An 18,797-nucleotide genomic window follows, 5' to 3' on the forward strand; every position below is an offset into this window, starting at 1 on the left:
CACCAGGAACAAATTCCATCTCAAGAAACCACTTGTTTGCTCATCCATAAGAACCAATTCCTGATCTGTTTAAGTTTTTATCATGAGATGGCAGCAGTTCAGTCCCATCTTCAGGCTCCACTTCTAATTGTAGCTCTCTTGTTATTTCCACCACATGTACAGTTACTTGTTCCACTGAAACCTTGAACCCCTCAAAGTCACTGATGAGGGTTGGAATCAACCTCTTCCAAATGCTTGTGAATGTTGCTATTGTGACTTGTCCTATGAATCAGGAATATTCTTGGGGCACCTGGGTAGCTCAGTCAGTTAAGCGTCCGACTTCAGCTCAGGTCATGATCTCACAGTCCGTGAGTTCGAGCCCCACGTCGGGCTCTGTGCTGACAGCTCAGAGCCTGGAGCCTGCTTCGGATTCTGTGTCTCCCTCTCTCTCTGCCCCTCCCCTGCTCATGCTCTGTCTCTTTCTGTCTCAAAAATAAACAAAAACAATTAAAAAATTAAAAAAAAAAAGAATATTCTTAATGGCATCTGGAATGGTGAATTCTTTCCAGAAGGTCTTTAGTTTAGTTTGCCCAGATCCATCAGAGGAATCACTATCTATGGCAGCTATAGCTTTTCAAAATGTATTTCTTTTCCTTTTTTTAAAAATGTATTTCTTAAATAACAAACTTCAAAATCTAAATTACTCCTTGACTGCAGAATGGACACAGAATGGATGTTGTGTTAGCAGGCATGAAAACAACATTAATCTTGTACATCTCCATCAGAGATCTTGGGTGACCTGGTGCATTGTCAATGAGCAATAATTAATTTGAAAGGAAGCTTTGTAACTGAGCAGTAAGTTTCAACGTTGGGCTTAAAATATTCAGTAAACCATGTTGTAAAGAGATGTGCTGTAGTCCAGGCTTTGTTGTTTTATTTATAGAGCACAGGTAGAATAGATTTAATGTAATTCTTTTTTTCTTAATTTTTAATATTTATTTATTTTTGAGAGAGACAGACAGAGAACAAGCAGGGAAGGGGCAGAGAGAGAGACACAATCTGAAGCGGGCTTCAGGCTCACTGTCCAAGCTGACAGCACAGAGCCTGATGCAGGGCTCGAACTCACAAACTGCAATATCATGACCTGAGCTGAAGTCGATGCTTAACCGACTGAGCCACCCAGGTGCCCCGATTTAATGTAATTCTTAAGGGTGCCTAGGTTTTTCAAAATGGTAAATGATTGTTGGCTTCAACTTAAAATCACCAGCTACATTAGGCAGTAAAAAAAGGGTCAACCTGTCCTTTCAACCTTTGAAGCTAGGCATTGACTTCTCCTCTCTAGCTATGAAAGTCCTAGATGGCATCTTCTTCTAATAGAAAGGTGTTTCATCTGCCTTGAAAATCTGTTGTTTAGTGTAGCCACTGGCATCAATGATCTCAGCTAGGTCTTCTGGAGAACTTGTTGCAGCTTTTACTTGCCCACTCGCTGCTTCATCTTGCACTTTTATGTTACAGAGGTGGCTTCTTCCCTTAAACCTCATGAACCAATCCCTGCCAGCTTCAAACTAACTCTGTGACTTCCTTACTTCTCTCAGCTTTCATAGGACTGAAGAGAGTTGGGGCCTTGTTTTGGACTGGCTTAGGGTTTGGCTTAAGGGAATGTCGTGACTGGTTTGGTCTTCTATCAAAACCATTCAAACTTTCTCCGTGTTGGCAATAAGGCTGTGTCACTTTCTTATCATTTGTGTGTTGCCCGGAATAGCCCATTTAATTTCCTTTAAGAACTGTTTCTTTGCATTTACAACTTGGCAACTGGTGCAGTGGCCCAGCTTTCAGCCTGTCTCTGCTTTTGACATGCTTTCCTCACTAAGCTTAATCATTTTAGCTTTTGATTTAAAGTGAGAGATGTGTGACTCTTCCTTTCACTTAACACTTAGAGGTCAACGTGGGGTTATCAATTGGCTTGATTTCAAGGGAATAGGAAGGCCTGAGAAGGGAGAGATGAGAGAGCAGTGGTTGGTGGAACAGTCAGAACACACACAGTTATCGATTAAGCTTACTGTCTTACATGGATGTGGTTCATGGCACCCCAAAACAATTACAATAACAACATTAGAGATCAATGGTCACAGATGACCATAACAAATATGATAATAGTGAAAAAGTTGAAATATTGTGAGAATTCCCAAAGTGTGACACACAGGTAGGAAGTGCACAAATGCTGTTGGAAAAATGACACCGATAGACTTGCTTGACACAGGGTGGCCACAGACCTTCCACTTGTAAAAAATACAATAACTACAAAGCACAGTACAGCAAAGTACAATAAAACAAGGTATGCCCGCATTATATTTTCCCAAATTGTATTCATAAGTAGGAACTTGTAAGCCATTTTCTCCTCCCTAGAGGAGGGAATTAGCAAGTTATTTCAGTGTCTCTGGGATATAATAGCAAAAACTGAATTTTTTGGCAAGCGTGTTACAATCCACTTACACTATGGGGATGGAAACAGGACAGGCAGAGAGGATAGAGAGACGTTTATTTGGACAGTTTTTAAAAGTATATTTAAATGTTTTGACAGAGTGCCTGGCTGGCTCAGTTGGTAGAACGTGTGATTCTTGATCTTAGGGTCATGATTTCAAGCCCCATCCATGTTGGGTGAAGAGCTTACGAATGTGTGTGTGTGTGTGTGTGTGTGTGTGTGTACACATATATATATTAAATGTTTTGAAGGTTTACAGTAGGTTATTAACTTCCATATTTGATAGGACCGAAGATACCTTTTAATATAAGTGATTTTTAAAATTATTTCATGTTTTATTCCCTTCTTTCCACATATAGGCTTAGATAATTGGAAGTTAGTTATCTTTATTTTTATTGTGTCTAAGCAGGAATTCATTTGTTAAAATTCCCATTTTGATATTTAGACAAATATTTGGGCCAGTAATCTCAGTGTGGTAGCAAATAATCACGTGTAGATCAAAGACCATAAAAACCACACAAGGCCATTTGACTTGGGTTTTATTGTGAGACAGTTAAGACTGCTGTATACCATTCAGTGTTCAGATATGTCCATTTTTTTTTTTAAGTTTATTCATTTACTTTGAGAGATCGAGAAAGAGCATGAGTGGGTAGGGGAAGAGAGAGAGGGAGAGAGAATCCCAAGCAAGTCCTGTACTCTCAGCACAGAGCCCAACGTGGGGCTTGATCCCACAAACTGTGAGATCATGACCAGAGCTGAAATCAAGAGCCAGACTCTTAACCAACTGAGACACCCAGGTGCCCCCCGTTATTTTTTGATTGAGTTCTTATCCATTTAGGAAGAATGTTTTCATTCTTAGTTTTCTCATTGGCGTTTGAAAGAATTTTCTTGTGTCATCAGCCTAATTTGTATGTGCAGTAATTGATTCTGTCTTTGATTACTTTAGGAGTTCAGGTCTCAGTTCAAACTTGAATGGGCATTCATTGCTTCAGTGGATGAAGATGGGTGGAAGGGAAGAAAACTTTAGTGTTTGCTTGTTAGTATTTCTGGCTAATTAATTAGAACATTCCTCTTCCCTAAAAAAACATATAGAGTCTGGAAATCTGAAGTAAGGATGAGTTCCATATGTCTAGTTAGTAAAATGTTTAGGCCAAGCTAAATGATTTGACACTTTTTTATTTTGATGTAGACAACTCTGGTAAGAATATTTATTACATGTATAATTATATGCATTGCTTTCCAAGAATCCTACAAAGTGATCTGAATGAAAGTTCTTTTATTCTTCTGCTTGAACAGGAAGTCAGCCATGAATATTACATCATTTGAGAGACACTTGTGGTACAAACTTGCATGTGGAAGACAACTTGAAACTATACAGGAGCAAATAAGCAGATAATTTTAATAAACTAATATGATTAGTAAGTACAAAGTATGTGTTCCACCTGCAGGCTGAACTATGTTTTGTTTGGCTTATATATTGCTTTACAAAAAAACTAAAAGCTAAAAATGAGAAGATCTGACAATAATTGCTTTACCCGTCCTCCTACAGACAGTAACCTGGATGCGAATTAAGACTATCCCCTTTAGATGGGGCATGTAGTCTTCAGCTTGTCCCAGTCCTCCTCATTAGATTTTCAGTGTAGCCAGTGAATAAGTTAGACTCAAGGATTTTACCTGCTTTCAGAGGAATGAATCAAAGGGTAATTGACTGTCTTTTGTCTCACTGGTAGTAAGAGGTATTGATGGTGATCCACTATCTCAATCAGATAAATGAGATTAAAATGATAATATTTGTCTTATCAAAGTTTTCTATCAATTGAGATTCTTGAACTATAGTTTGGGCACGTCTGTTTTTATATGCCCAAGTGGGTTCTGAACATGAAATGAAGATTGGTTCTGGCAGTAGTACTTACACTGTGTGACCCTTCTTATTGAATATATATTCAATATTTGGAATAGGAAATCCCCTCTTCCCCAAATTGGTGGATAACAATTAATTTTGGAGCTTTTACTTCTAAAGTGAAAAGAGTTGCCCAGGATTACAAATTAAGTGACTCTTAGTAAGATGGGATGTTAATGTCTTCTATTTGTGAATGAAGGAAGCAGTTTCTAAAATCTTTTTTTTTAAATGAGCACTTATTAAACTGTGACTTAAAATGGCATTATTTGAAGTTAAAATTCGTGAGAAATGTTAGTCTATTCTGTGAGTATCATGAAGAAATTTAGCCTTCTAGTGCCTTGCTTGTCAATAAAATGTATTTCAATGTATTTTTAGTACAGAACAGCAATGAGTGATTTTATGTTACTGTTCCAAAATCTCCACTAGAATGGAAAAAAATGTATGTATTTGCTGTTTTAGTAAACAAGAACTCTCTGGGGTTTGTTTCTTCTTTAAGGTCTATGCCTTTGGGTTTTGCGAGCTCAAAGATGGTACATGGGAACTGATTACAATTCTCTTCCCTCCAGGTCCATCTTGCAGATGTGCACAGGGATTAGATCTGGCACACCTGCTCCAGTTTTCCCTTCCTTTCTTTCCCAGTGACCACATTAAGGCTGATGAATGTTGTGTTTTGTTCTTTCAGTTAACTGCGTTACTGTGGTGCATCTTGAAGCCAGTTTGGGCATTTGACTTTTATCATTTGCTTTATCCCTTTTTATTTGTTTTATTCATGGATAATGTTGGAGTATTAAGTGTTTACAAAAACAAAAGGATTAATTTGTAAATCTCAGGTTACTGTTAATTTAGATTCAGTCCTTCAGTGAAAATGGTACAGTATTTATACAAGGATCACCAAGGTGTTACTGGGAAGACCTGTGAATGGGTCTCTTGTTTCTTGATAGGAGTATAGTGGTAAGGCTCAAATCCTTTGATTTTTCAAAATATGAAGGATGAGTAAGGGAGACTTGTAAGACATGGAAACTGAGACTCAGCCACATTTTAGAATTTGTTACGTTCAGGAGGCCTTTTAAAGGCATTATTTGAAAGAAATCACATGATATTTGACTTCCACATGTATCAAGTCAAATTTTCACCTCCATATGGCTTTGGCCTTTACAATTTTTGTTAGACTTTCCCTTTTTTATATATGTAGAGTTAGGTATTTTTGTTGTGATAACAATTTTTGAATCTTTAATTATTAGTATTAGTTCTCTGATCTTTTATGATGAAACTAGGCATATTTTTATTTAATATGTTATTTTGGAGTTCACTGACTGAATTTGCCTGGTTGTGCTTTTTGTGTGTGTATTGGTGAAATTGCCTAGTTGTTCAGGAAATTGATTTGTATAGGTATTGGCTTATGTTAGTGAGCGTATAGTATTTCTAATATTAGCAATTGTAGCTGATAAATAAAAATGGTGTGTTGTAACGAAAAGACTGATGAACTGGGACTTAGGAGGCATTGTTTTTTAACTTTGTGTCACTGAAGTTTGTGTTTTCGGGAAGGTCTGTTAACATCTTTGGGCCTTCTTTCCCTCATCTGTAGAATTGAAGAGGTGAATTTTGATTATTTTTAAAGATTTATTCCAGTTTATCTGTCACCCTATGATCGTTTAAATCTTAAAGACTTACCTTTCTAAAAGCGAAGGATTTTATTAGTCATTGTATACTATTTCCACATTGTATAGGAATTTTGAAAATTGTGTTTTTTGTTATCGCTTATTCAGGATTTAAGATACTACCCATATCTCTCTGTGTACCATTGCTTTCTATAATTGGTCTCAACCTATATTCATCTCTCATTTCTTCCCCATTTTCTAGCCAGGATATTCTAGGTTTTTGCCTGGAGAAGGTACTTTACACATTTTTACTTTCATGTCGTTCTTCATACTATTCCCTTTTTTGCACTCTTTCCCATACCCCAGCCACTTTGAGGCACTATAACATTTTGTTTATAATTATTTTGGCCTTGCATGTTAACTGTATATTTATTGTGTGGTGTTGTATTTAAGACAGTGAACTCCTTGAAGGCAGGTGTTTAATTTTCATCATTTTACTAATCTTATTAGTGATGCACATAATACTTTTCACATATTAAAGAGGGACTTAATATTTCTAGAAGTGAATTTATAAAATGATTAATGACATGTAGTCAGCTCTTTGGTTGCTGTCTCCAGGTAGTTTACATTGACAAGTGTCTTAGAATCGGTCTGATGTTGGGAATTGATGGTGGAGTTGCTGGCCATCAGGAATGACCTCGAGTTAGTTCTGTCAGACTAACACTCCTGTCTCTTTTTAGTGGAAGAATATCTGGAGGGGCGATGCTGGCACCGGCCCTTTGGTTAAAGGCCTTGATACTGTTTATGAAAGTTGTGAGATGTTAATGGTCATTTGTATAGGTAGACTTTTGGGAGATGATACCTGAATTCTAGAATTTATCAAAGAAAATAAAATGCTTGAGTGGGCATGTATGAATGGGTAGAGATGATTCCCCACCCCCTTGGATTCAATCATCTTTTTACTCTTGAATTAATTATTGTGTGCAATAGATGTGTGGTTGGTTTGGACTGGATAAAAGATCAAAAGGCAATAAGGCAATGAGTTAAAAAGCTGAAAAGAGAATAGGAAAGTAAAAGGCATAAGATAAAAAGTTGCCTCTCTTTATGCCACTTCAAGTTGGTAATACATATTAAAGCATTCTGGTGAATATTATGTCCAAGAAAGGGGACCTGAGAAGATAAAATGAGAAAGTAGCAGAGAAGCAAATTATCAGGGATTAAATTTAAATCTATGTTATTTTTAGTTCTATTTTATAGCACATCTCAAATCTCTAAGAACTTCTGTATTAACAAATATTTAAGTCAAATATTATATTTGCTTAATAGTAAGAATAGCTCATACGTTCATTAAGAAGTATTTATTTAATGTTTATTCATTTATATTTTTGAGAGAGAGAGAGAGAGAGAGAGAGAGAACGGGAGAGGGGCAGAGAGAGAGGGAGGCAGAGGATCCAAAGCAGGCTCCACATTGTCAGTGCAGAACCGTGTGGGGCTCAAACTCACAAAACTGTGAGATCATGACCTGAGCTGAAGTCAGATGCTTAACTGACTAAGCCACCCAGGCACCCCAAAAAGTATTTTGATATTTAAATTTCTCAGAAAGCATTTGGATAATTTTTAATGCAACATCCTTTTAAGGATACAAAAGATAGAAAACATGCATTGCCCATTCTTGTTCTATCAGAGATTGTAAATAGGGAATATCTAAGGCCCTTTCCCTACTATTTATAGTAGAAGCATTTTATAGTACAGAACAAAACTGCATGTTGACTTAAGAAAATAATCTTGGTTAATTTTTATTTTAGAAAATATTAAGCCATTTATTTTATTTTAACAGGTATCTTTCAGATGAAGGCATTGAAGCTTGTACAAGTTCTCCTGACAAAGTCAATATAAATGACATCATCCTGATTGCTCTCAATGTAGGTTTTGTTTATTATCTTATATAAACATTTTAAATCTGGAAGCTATGTTCATGAGAAACCTCTTATAGAATAAATTGGATATTAAGATAAGTAATATGGAGGACATCTTTTATTTTTATTGTACATTTTAAGTTGCAGTGATGTTTGTTGAATTTGGTAATCTCATATCAGCCCAATTTTTAGAAATATATGTTTCTTGTAACATCTATTATACAGAATCCAGTGAAAAGAAAAAAAATGCAATTAAAACTCTAATTTCCTCCCATTGATCAGTTATAAAATTTCATAACATTTACAGTAGATACATATTAGCAGAAAAAACTGATCATATTTATTAAAACAAATTACCAGTTAACATAGGAACTGTAGGTAGGTTATAGCTTTTTGACAGCTGTATTTATTGTTTCAAAATAACTTTTCCTGTTGACAAAAGTAATATATATTGTAGAACACTTTAGAATACAAAAGTAAAATAAGAAAATTAGGGCTATTTATAATTACTGTTAATGTTGTGTATTTATTTCTTTCCAATCTCTCTCCCTCCACCTGTCTGTAATAGCCCTATCTTTTTCATGATTGGGATTGGCTTTTGAATTTTTTTTGAAGTTATAAAAATTATTTGAAATTTAGATGTAAGTTAAATGAATATTCTTTTTTCAGTTTTGTAGTTACCCCAGTGAGAGTTTTTTCATATTGCTTTTATAATAACAACCTATTAAATTATAATTTAATCTATTCAGTTAAATTTATACATTATGATACATAGTCAACTAAATTTATAAGAGAATTACTGCCTGATGAATCCATCATATCACTGCAAAAGAGGTATAACATGAAACAGAAATGGTAGCAACTGATAAGAACATTTAAGATAAAATAAATGTATAACTGTGTATAACTTTTTCTTTTCAAATTACTTAAATTTATATATAATTAAATGGACTTAAACAGATAAAATTTATGTTTCAATTCTGTCATTTTTTTTCAGCTTCTTTAAATTTTATTCAATAAAACTAACAAGATCATTTTTTGTTCTAAGCTGAGAATGTAGGTTTTTAATAATAGACTATAAAATTTTTTAAAGTAAGCTTTAGAAGTTATGCATGTTATCTATGACTCCAAAGGGAAATATTCCCTATACACTTTTTTTTTTGACCTGTACCATAATAAGTGAATTCTACTTTCAAAAAATAGTGAAAGACCTCTATTCATTGAAAAAAATTTCTAAAGATGATGAGGAAGAGATTTTGTGACAATCTCTGCTTTTCTTATTTTTCTTATATACTTAGATAAATAGCAATGAACTATCTATAATTGGGTGTGAAGCTTTATTATTTTTTAAAAGCTTATTTATATATTTTGAGAGAGAGCGAGCCCACAGACACGTGAGCATGAGTGGGAGAGGGGCAGAGAGAGTGGGAGAGAGAGAATCCCAAGGAGGCTCCCACGTGGGGCTCAATCTCATGAGCTCTGAGGTCATGACCTCAAGAGATCAAGAGTCCGACATTTAACTGACTGAGTCACCCAGGCTCAGTTGTAAAACTTTAAAATAAATCAAGATGAAGTATTTGTCCTATGCACATAAGAGGTAATGATAACCATTATTTTATGAATTAATTTTTTTATAATTTTCTCTGAAATATATGGTTGAAAATTCCAGCCTAAGCTATCATGCCACATAATAGGAAAACAAAAAAAATACTTTTAATTAAGATGAGGTCTACACCAGACAGATAATATACTTTGAACCTTACTTATCATCTTTAAATAAAATCAGGCATTTCCATTGAATTTTTTCATCTTTTGAGTGACCAGTAGCTGAAAAAGGCTTGTATTATTGATTCTTATTACATATAACTTATTACATATTGGGAGAATAATCCATGCATCAGCTTTCTTATGTCCCCCTCCTCCTGTGTGGGGGCACACTGAGCTTGTTCCTTTGTCCAGCAGTGAAAATGCAGTAATATATGTGCAGGTTTTCCCTGCTATCCAAAAGTAGAGCATTCCTATGAAAATTTTATAAGCCAAAATGGTGTAAAGTGAAGAAGCAATTACCATTAATTTATGTGGAAAGATTTTAGAGCGTTCCCAGACCTAAAAAGTAACCTCTCTTAGGCTTTTCTGACACCATAGGGCATATCTTGCTAAAGGATGCACAAAATAAATCAAGATAAAACACAGATGCATACAACACAGTTGAAACCTACTGTGGCTTGATGCTGAGATGCTGAGTGTGGTTCCTGGGGAAGGAGCTTAGCTGTGGCCCTTTCACTGTTTGCGGTGTGTTCTGTTTCTATGAAGGCTTACTATAAAACAAACACTGAACCCTATTTTTGTTTTTCTCCTTTTTCTGTAAAATGAAAATCTTCAAATTTCTTTCAGGTAGTGAAAACTCACGTAGGTCTTTTGTGACAGCAAAGTGGCATAATGTTAACTTTTGCAAAGCAAGGATAACTGGACAGTGTTTCTGCTCAAGGAAGTCCACTGGAGACCAGCACCCAAGGCATTGATTGGACTGCTTACGAAAGTACTCTGTGCCTAAATGAAACAATTCTAGACTCCTCCTTCCAAAAAGCAGCTGTTCACCATAAATCACATTGTTTATACAAATATATATAGTCTAGGCAGTGAACCACATTTTCAGTTAGGAGATGGTTCAAGTACATAGTTCCCAGATGTCAGCCTAGGGCCAACCTTGTGAAAGCAGGCCCTTCTAAAAAGAGCAGCTACATAACTCATTTCTGTATAGATTTTTATGTTGAAAAGGAAGATTCTTAAGTTTTTACTCTACCGAATGGGGAGTAAGAATATTAAGAAATGACATTGAAATCCAACATGCAGTTTGGGGATCAAATACCTGAATTATTCAGAAGTAAATTAAGTGATAGCTCAGTCTTAAATTACTGAATACTGTGTATTGGTAAAAATTTAAAAATAGATTTTTAAAAATTTCTTTTAAGATTCTGTACAATATAAAATGATTTGCCAGATAGATATTCCAATTGAACTCACTCAATAAATAGTCAAGAATCTTTTGTATGTGTGCACACATGCATGTCTATTTATAGGCTAAATATTTCTCCTGCATAAATTTTTATGTACAATATCAATGAATTTTTGGACCCATTTGTCCTACTGATCTTGATATAATGGCATCTGAATCAGAAAATTTCCTTTGCAGTATTTACAAATTGACTTTGATTTTAGGATGCTTAAAGATTTGGCAGGTCATTTTCATCTTATAAAAGAATAATGAAATAATATTCATTATGTGGGTACAGCACTTTAAAAGTTAGGCAAACTTTGAATATATTGTCTCCTTTTAGCCTGATAACAACTTTGTGAGGTAGGAGTCATGATATTTTTTCCATTTCATAAAAAAGTAAATTACCTGAATTTAGAGAATTTGTGACAGTGTCCACAGTCCTATTGTTTAATTACAGTTTGTAATGAATCATAGTTTAGGATTTTAGTGTCATGCTTATTTCTACTTCTCATTTTAGTTTATGTTACATTTCGTAATTACTGCTAAAAGCCAGGAATGAGGGACCATGATGTATCATAAAAGTTGTATATATTCTGTTTCTTATACATATTTAAATATTTTAGCCTTTGAATGACTTCAAAATAATGCCTATATTTTTATGAACTGTTAGTTGTATTACTGGCTTGATGATTATTCATATTCAGATGATAGCAAAATGTACATGTCTTATATTCACTAAAATTAACATGATAGCTAATATTCATTAAGTGCTTACTCTTTGCAGTTTATTGACTAAGTGCTTTGCGTATATTGACATTTAATCTTCAAAACAATCCTAACATAGGGAAGGCTAATATAAATAGTTTTTGCCCATCTGTTACTCAGTATTTTCAAGATGAAAAAGCTTGCAACTCGAGATATGCTTTATAATTTTTTCACTCCATTATTGGTTAGAGGCTACAAACATGATAAAACTGATGCATTGTTTCACAAGTGTTTTGATTTGGGGCTTAGTTTGCCTGGCAGTTCCATTTGGTGAGTTTGTAGCTTGCGAGTAACCCTTGCATTACATTGAGAAATAAAATATGAATTATGGTGGTAAAAGACTGGGTGATTGTGTAATTTTATGCTCATTTCTTAAGCTGATCACATACTGATATTTCAAATAAGAGGATGTTCTATTATTGTAGGTGGTCAAAGGAGACTATCCTACTTCTATGTATTCATTTTATATTACAGTAATTTTAATCATCTAGTATTTTCCCCTTGAGTCTAACATGAATTTTTGCCTTAACAATTTATGTGATTAAATGCACTGTTTTCTTTTATTTTGCTCTTAAGGAGATGACGACCTACTGTTATTATATTTCAAGGAATAGCAAAACAATATAAAGTTGGTTAGCAATCTAACCTCACACTCCCAGTCACCAAGATAATTTCTTAGCTTAAATAATTAGGCCTCCTTCATGAGTATTGACAGTTTTCCTCTGAGCAAACTTCTTACCGTTCCTTTAGTTTGCACTTCCTAAAGAGGACAGTATCCTTTGCGGTTCTGCTTTTTATGTAAATTGTACAGTTGAAGTTTTGTTTTTATATCAGAAATGCTATAACTTTGTTTATGTCAGTCCTTATGTTTTCCTTTCGATGTTTTGCTTTGGTTTGCTGAGAAATATGTACTTCTGCACTTTCATAGAGTTAGTCATTTCTTCACTACTTTAGATTTCTATAATTTATTTAAGCAAATGAAATATACTTTTACTACAGTAATATCTTACTGTTCTTGCTGTTGCAGTTGTGTTGTTCCCTAGGATATTTGTATGTTATGTAGCTTTGTTTTGGGTATCACAGCTTGTAGAATATGTTTTCGTGGCTCTGCATAGCAAGGTCACATAGGGTTCAGTTATCAAGAATATATTCTGTTTGTGTATTTAAAAGTAGTCATTTGGTTTGGGCTTGGGCATTAAGTTTTTTAGTAAGACTACAGTTTACATAAAAGCAAGTGTTAGGTTTTAATAGAGAAAATTTAGTAAGTTAAAAAGTTATCAAAAGGAATACAACCAGAATTAAGTCCTTAAACATTACTAGTCAACTTACCAGTGTACTTTAAACAACATATGTATGGGACTATGTTATTTGAAAAGATTGATTATATGTCTAGATCTCATAATCAGCTAAAAGATACTTAAATTTCATTCTATAAACCTTAAGTAACTTCATCTTTGTTTATGAGTAAGATTAGATTTAGATTTACTTTTCTCTACAATTATATTTTAATAATAATATTTTTATTTTAGACAGACTTAAGAACAATTGGCAAGAAATTCCTCCCCAGTGACATCAATGGTGGAAAGGTAGAAAAGGTAAAGAAAAATGTTAACTTCCTAAATTATGCTAACTACAATAAATATGAACATTTACTAAATTATTGCAATTATTTTTTGTCAGTAAAGACTGCAACTGCAAAATATTTTAGAAGTGAATAGATTATAGAGTCATCCTCATAGTAACTTTCTATACAAATGGAAATCAATTGACTTGAACTTTTAAACTTTTGGTGACTTTTTCAACATTTAAAACAAAACTTCTGTTTCAGGAATTATAATTATGGCACACTTACATGTGAGACTTACCAGATATTGCTGGAGTTCAGGAGAAGGATCCTTTTGTACCTTTTAATTTTAGTTACCTATTTCCATATTTATTTAATGAATTTATTTATATAAAATTATAAGATTACGAGAGGATATCAGAAGCAGTTTGTCAAAGCTATGCATTTGGTTATTGCTGTCATTTTGCACCACACACACACACACACACACATATATATATAAATGCATAATATATATAATATAATATAATATAATATAATATTATATAATATAATACATGTTATATATCATATAATTAGATATCTTAGAATATATATATATATATATATATATATATATATATTCATGTTATGAATTTTTTCAGTGATCTTTTTAAAATCCGGGATACAGTTTTTAGGTACCAGCTACTCAGTCTTTTACTTCTTATTTATTTATATTCAATTTCTTCTTTTTATTTGAAAATACATGTAAATTGTGTCAGCCAAGAATTTTATGTGCTGTTGGTCACTTTTTGAACTTTTAAAAAACATCATTATCTGTAATTTAAATACTTTCAGTATTTATGTTTAGAGTTTGAATAAATAGTCTTATAATTTTAACATTTAGATATTTAATATAGTTATCAGATGTTTTAAATTTTAGATAATTGTAAAAGATCTATGATGTAACAACTTCTCTCATGTTTCTCACATTTTCTAAATATTAATCCATTTATGTAAATAATGGTCATCATTTAGGTGGAAAGAACCATAAGAGTTTCTAATCTTACCTAGTTTTTCTAAATTTTTTTTCTTAATGTTTGTTTATTTTTGAGAGAGACAGAGAGTGAGCAGGTGGGGGAGGGACAGAGAGAGAGAGCAGGAGTCACTGAATCCAAAGCTGCACTGGCAACTCAGAGCCTGACTTGGGGCTTGAACGCACGAACCGTGAGATCGTGACCTGAGCCGAAGTCGGATGCGCAGCCAACTGAGCCACTCAGTTCCCTCATAATCTTATCTAGTTTTTGACACAAATACTCAGAGAAGAAGTTCTATAAACTCCTCAGCAATTCATTTTAATGTTTAACAACACTCTGTGTCAGCAGACTTTAATTATATTTTGATCTAAAGTTCTTATGCTACAACTTAAAGTTCATGTCTTCTTTATCTTCCCTTGGAAGTGAAGAACATCTGCTTACCTTCTCTTGGGAGTAATTCTTCATATAGAGGACTTGTAAATGTCATTGCCACAGGTTTATTTTTGCTAAGGCTAGTTTATCTTGATTCCTCTGTTATTCTGTCGCAAACTTTTCATTGAACTTCATTGTTCTCAGAGTTCTCTCTGGTTTCTGTACATCTCTTCTTTTTGGTTGTAGTAGTTCTCAGACTTCAGTGTACACCAGAATCACGGTGAGGCCTGCATAAAACATAGATTGCCAACCTCTCCCCTTCCCCCCTCCCCCCCACACTTTCTGATTCCATTGAACTGGGATAGTTCAATGAGAATTTGTATTTTGGACAAGTTTCCATAGGATATCGATTCTGCTGGTCTGGGAAGCATATTTAGCAAGCTTCTGGATTACAGAACCCCAGATTAGGCAGCAATCTTAGGTAGGTCTGATGAGTGTAACAGTTCTTTACCAGAAAAGTAACTAACATGAAAGCAGTCTGTGCATACCTTACATTAGTTTATTTAAGAAAATTTCAGAGCTTTCTAGGTTATTGTTTTCCATGTTCTTGATGTGTCTTCAGGGATTCTGAGAGCCCATCTCTGCTATAAGCTTGTGGGGATGTTGCTGACGAGGCCTGTGTCTGCTTCTTCCACCTTCTCAGACAGAGTATCCTTGCTTCAAAGAATTTTTGCCCAGTGATCTCTTTAGGATTTCTTTTGAATGCAGCTAACAACAATGAAAAACACCTTAAAATCTTTAAATGTAGAATTTTCTGTACCAAATTTTATCTTTTAAAATATTCTTAATACTAATGTGACTTTAGGTTATGCATAAAATGAGAAGATTTAAAATAAACCCTTTACACATGAAACAGGAATTGTGTTGGATATCCCTTTCTGTCCTTTGGTTATATTTTTTCCTTTAATTACCTATTTTTAGCACTAAAAATAACTCTCTTCATAGTACCTGTATTAATATGTGAAGGTGTTTTGAAAAATAATTTTAATAGAAATTTTAGAAGCTGACCCACAGGGAATTGCTCATTTTATTTGCCTTTGTTCAAAACTCCATATGTTGTATAAATATATAACTATTTTTAGGCTAAGTAAATGTTTAAGGAATATTTTTTTTGACATGAATTATTTGTGCTTTTTTCTAAGATAGTACTAACTCAGTATAAGCTACTTTATTTGTGCCTTTATTGAAATGCTTTATTAACCAGCATTTTACCATGTTAATGATGACTGAATCCTTATAAAGATATGGCTCCAGTCACTAAATTATGTTTGTCATAGTTCATGTTTAAAATAAATTTTAAAAAGATTCAAAATAAATTATTTTAATCTGTGCATAAGATAGGCAATAGTTAGTAAGCAGAGTATTTGAATAAATAATCTGTTTTTTACACATGTTAGATTTTGTTATAATACTATTTTTTAGTTATCTTTTATATTAAAAAAGGAATGAATGAATACAAGAGCTGGGTTGTCCAGTGATCATCCAAATAGATCATCTATTTGCATAGTTATAAGCATATGCTTAACTTCCCATAAACAGTTTATGTTTGAGCTTTAGGCCATAAGGATTGTGAGAGTGGAGGGAACTGTGGCGGGGAAACCATCTTTTGCAACTTCTTTACTGAGTGGCTCACGGTAGGCTTTGCATTTCTTAGATATAAAGTCTTGAACCTAGTGGCTTATAGTCTAAAAATCATGGAACAAAGTAAAAAAAAAAAAAAAAAAGTAAAACCATTCTTTCTACAAAACTGTTTCGTATTTTTAATATTTTTTAAGCTTAATGTTTTACAGTAATCATTTTCATAGTTTATGCCTCTGAACCAAAGTATATAAATAGAATTATAAAATATATGTTAATGTAAAAATGCTTTGTTACCAGTCCAGCTATGTGATGACATTATGCATTATTGTGGAACCCTAAAAAGGAAAGGCTTTCAGGTCTGCGTTTATTTTTTTCTTCTAAGTTTTAGAAACGACTGGTTGTACATGCCTTTTTAAACATGAAACTGTGGGTAAAGACCTGATTTTACAAATGGATGGACTGTCTCAAAGCTTCAGCAATACCAACATCAACCACAAGATGGCTTCACTGCCTTAAAATTCAAAGTGAATGCCCTCTTCCCAGTAGCCTAGAAAATTAGATGTTTTTAAAAAGAAAAATAATTGAAAAAAGTTTTTAAGTTTTAATTTAAATAAAATTGTATCATGTTTTATGTATGTTAATTTATTCTGTGCTAATAATACAGTTTGTCAGTGTTCCTTCTAATGAGTTATTAAAATTAAGCATACACGTTTATTTTTCAGAACAGTGGATTACTCTGAAACATTGATTTTACTATGCAATAAAGCTTAGTAAATAAATAAAATAAATAAATACAAGTTCTCATTGGCAATTATTAATAGAACTGTGGAGTTTAAAAACGACTGCATAAAACAATATATATTAGCCACATACTCTGTTCACTTTACTTTTTTTTTTTCCTAATTCTCCCAGAGAACAAAAAGCTAACCAGGTGAAGGATAGACGTGTGGAAATAGGGAAATGATACACTAGTAGAAGGGTTACTTTGGACTGGGAGTCCTGCAATGTTTTCCTCATGTTTCATTTGCTGTAATTGCTCTGAATGTAAGAGAAATCATGTTCTGTGCTGTACTTTGATGTATAAATTGATGCTTTTTGCAGGGGATCTCAAGTTTGGGAAAACCTATTCAAGATTATGTCTATTTCTCACTTAACAGGCTTTTATAATATCCTGTTTTTTAAATTTCTAAGAGGTAGAAACTTTTCGATCTTCTAGTAAATATCACCATATTTATGATTCAGAAAGGGTTTTTTTTTTTGCTCATTACTATTATTATTTCTTACATTTACACTCTTGCTGTATGTGAATATCACTTGAAAATTTTGAGATAAGGATGAGGGACTACCTTCGAAAGCTATTTTTCATCAGCACCTTTTATAGCACCTTCATATTGCCATGTAAACACAATGTCTTCCCCTCACCGGCCAGCCAAACTGCTGTTTATTCTTCAAATCCTCACTCAGATGCCACGTATCTCCTAATTTTCTTGACCCCTTTTGAGCAGAATTCATTTTTAAGCATTAACATTTCCATTGCCCTTTATACCTATATATGCTTCTCTATGTAACAAATGTTGTAGTTTTGGAACATGTAATAGAAAGATGACAGACTTTGGTGTAAGACAGATCCACATTTGAATTCTAATTCTGCCTCTTACTAGCTGAGTGACCTCTGGCAGAGTACATTACCCTCTGCTCTCAGTTTTCTCATTTAAGATACACAGTGATCCTAACATACTTTATAGATCTGGAGGTAAATTATCGTAAAAACACAGGGAAATACTTTATTTATCAAGGAGTTTTGAATGTTGTGTTTGTGCTAATAAGTTCAAGGGATGCAGAGATTAACAGGACAGCCCATGCCTTGTTGGAGCAAACAGCCTAATGAGAGATGAAGAAACCTCAGTGTTAATGTAGTGAAACACATGCTAGGTCAGAAGTACCCGTGATGAAGAGGCAGCTGTCTCAGCTTGGTGAGGCGGAGAGGTTGCTTTTCTTGCTAGACTATTAGGTCTTAGATGTGATTTTCAATGAGGTAATAGTGAGCAGATCCTCATTTGGGGACATATTTAAAATCTTAGGGTAGGGTGTATACACACAAACACACACACATGTATATGTATATATATACATGTATATACATATGTATATTCAGTATTATTCAGTATTATTTTTATATATTCAGTATTATTTCTGTTTGGAAATTTTTGAACAATTAAAAACCTATTTTATTGTAAAAACTGTAAAAAATAGAGCTTGACAAAATCTTGACTGGTAAGATAAGTGTAGTGGATGTTTATGATTCCTAGAACCTGAGTTCTTTTCCTGTGTTGGGGGGGGGGGAGGAATTTCCCATCTTTAGAGTCTTGGTGGTGGAGAAGAAGAAAATTGGAAATAATTTTTCCCCAGCCTCCCTTGCAACTATGCTATGCATACGTACCTCAGCTCTACTCGTCAGGTGAGCTGCTCTGGGCTTGGGCTAATCACACAACTAAGCGGGAACTGTGGCAAATGCTCTCTGCCGGGAGTAGAAGCTACAGCAAGGCTGAGTCTCTGGGTTAACAGC

General features: G+C 33.9%; 1 protein-coding gene across 3 annotated transcripts in view; it reads left to right on the forward strand.

The window, feature by feature from the left end:
* Positions 1-18,797, forward strand: part of TDRD3 (tudor domain containing 3) — a 160,937-nt gene that overhangs the window by 49,757 nt on the left and 92,383 nt on the right. For 2 of the 3 annotated variants that reach the window (XM_047080537.1, XM_047080544.1), the window contains exons 2-3: positions 7,797-7,881; positions 13,168-13,233. In XM_047080537.1, coding sequence (XP_046936493.1) covers positions 7,797-7,881; positions 13,168-13,233 — 151 coding nt within the window. Of the gene's footprint in view, positions 1-7,796; positions 7,882-13,167; positions 13,234-18,797 lie in introns of those variants that run through there. The other variant, XM_047080552.1, reaches the window with a different exon arrangement.

The sequence above is a fragment of the Lynx rufus genome, unplaced genomic scaffold, assembly GCF_022079265.1.
Source record: "Lynx rufus isolate CCGP_SWC_20201006 ecotype Redwood Valley unplaced genomic scaffold, mLynRuf1.p SCAF_1, whole genome shotgun sequence".
Lineage (NCBI taxonomy): Eukaryota > Metazoa > Chordata > Mammalia > Carnivora > Felidae > Lynx > Lynx rufus.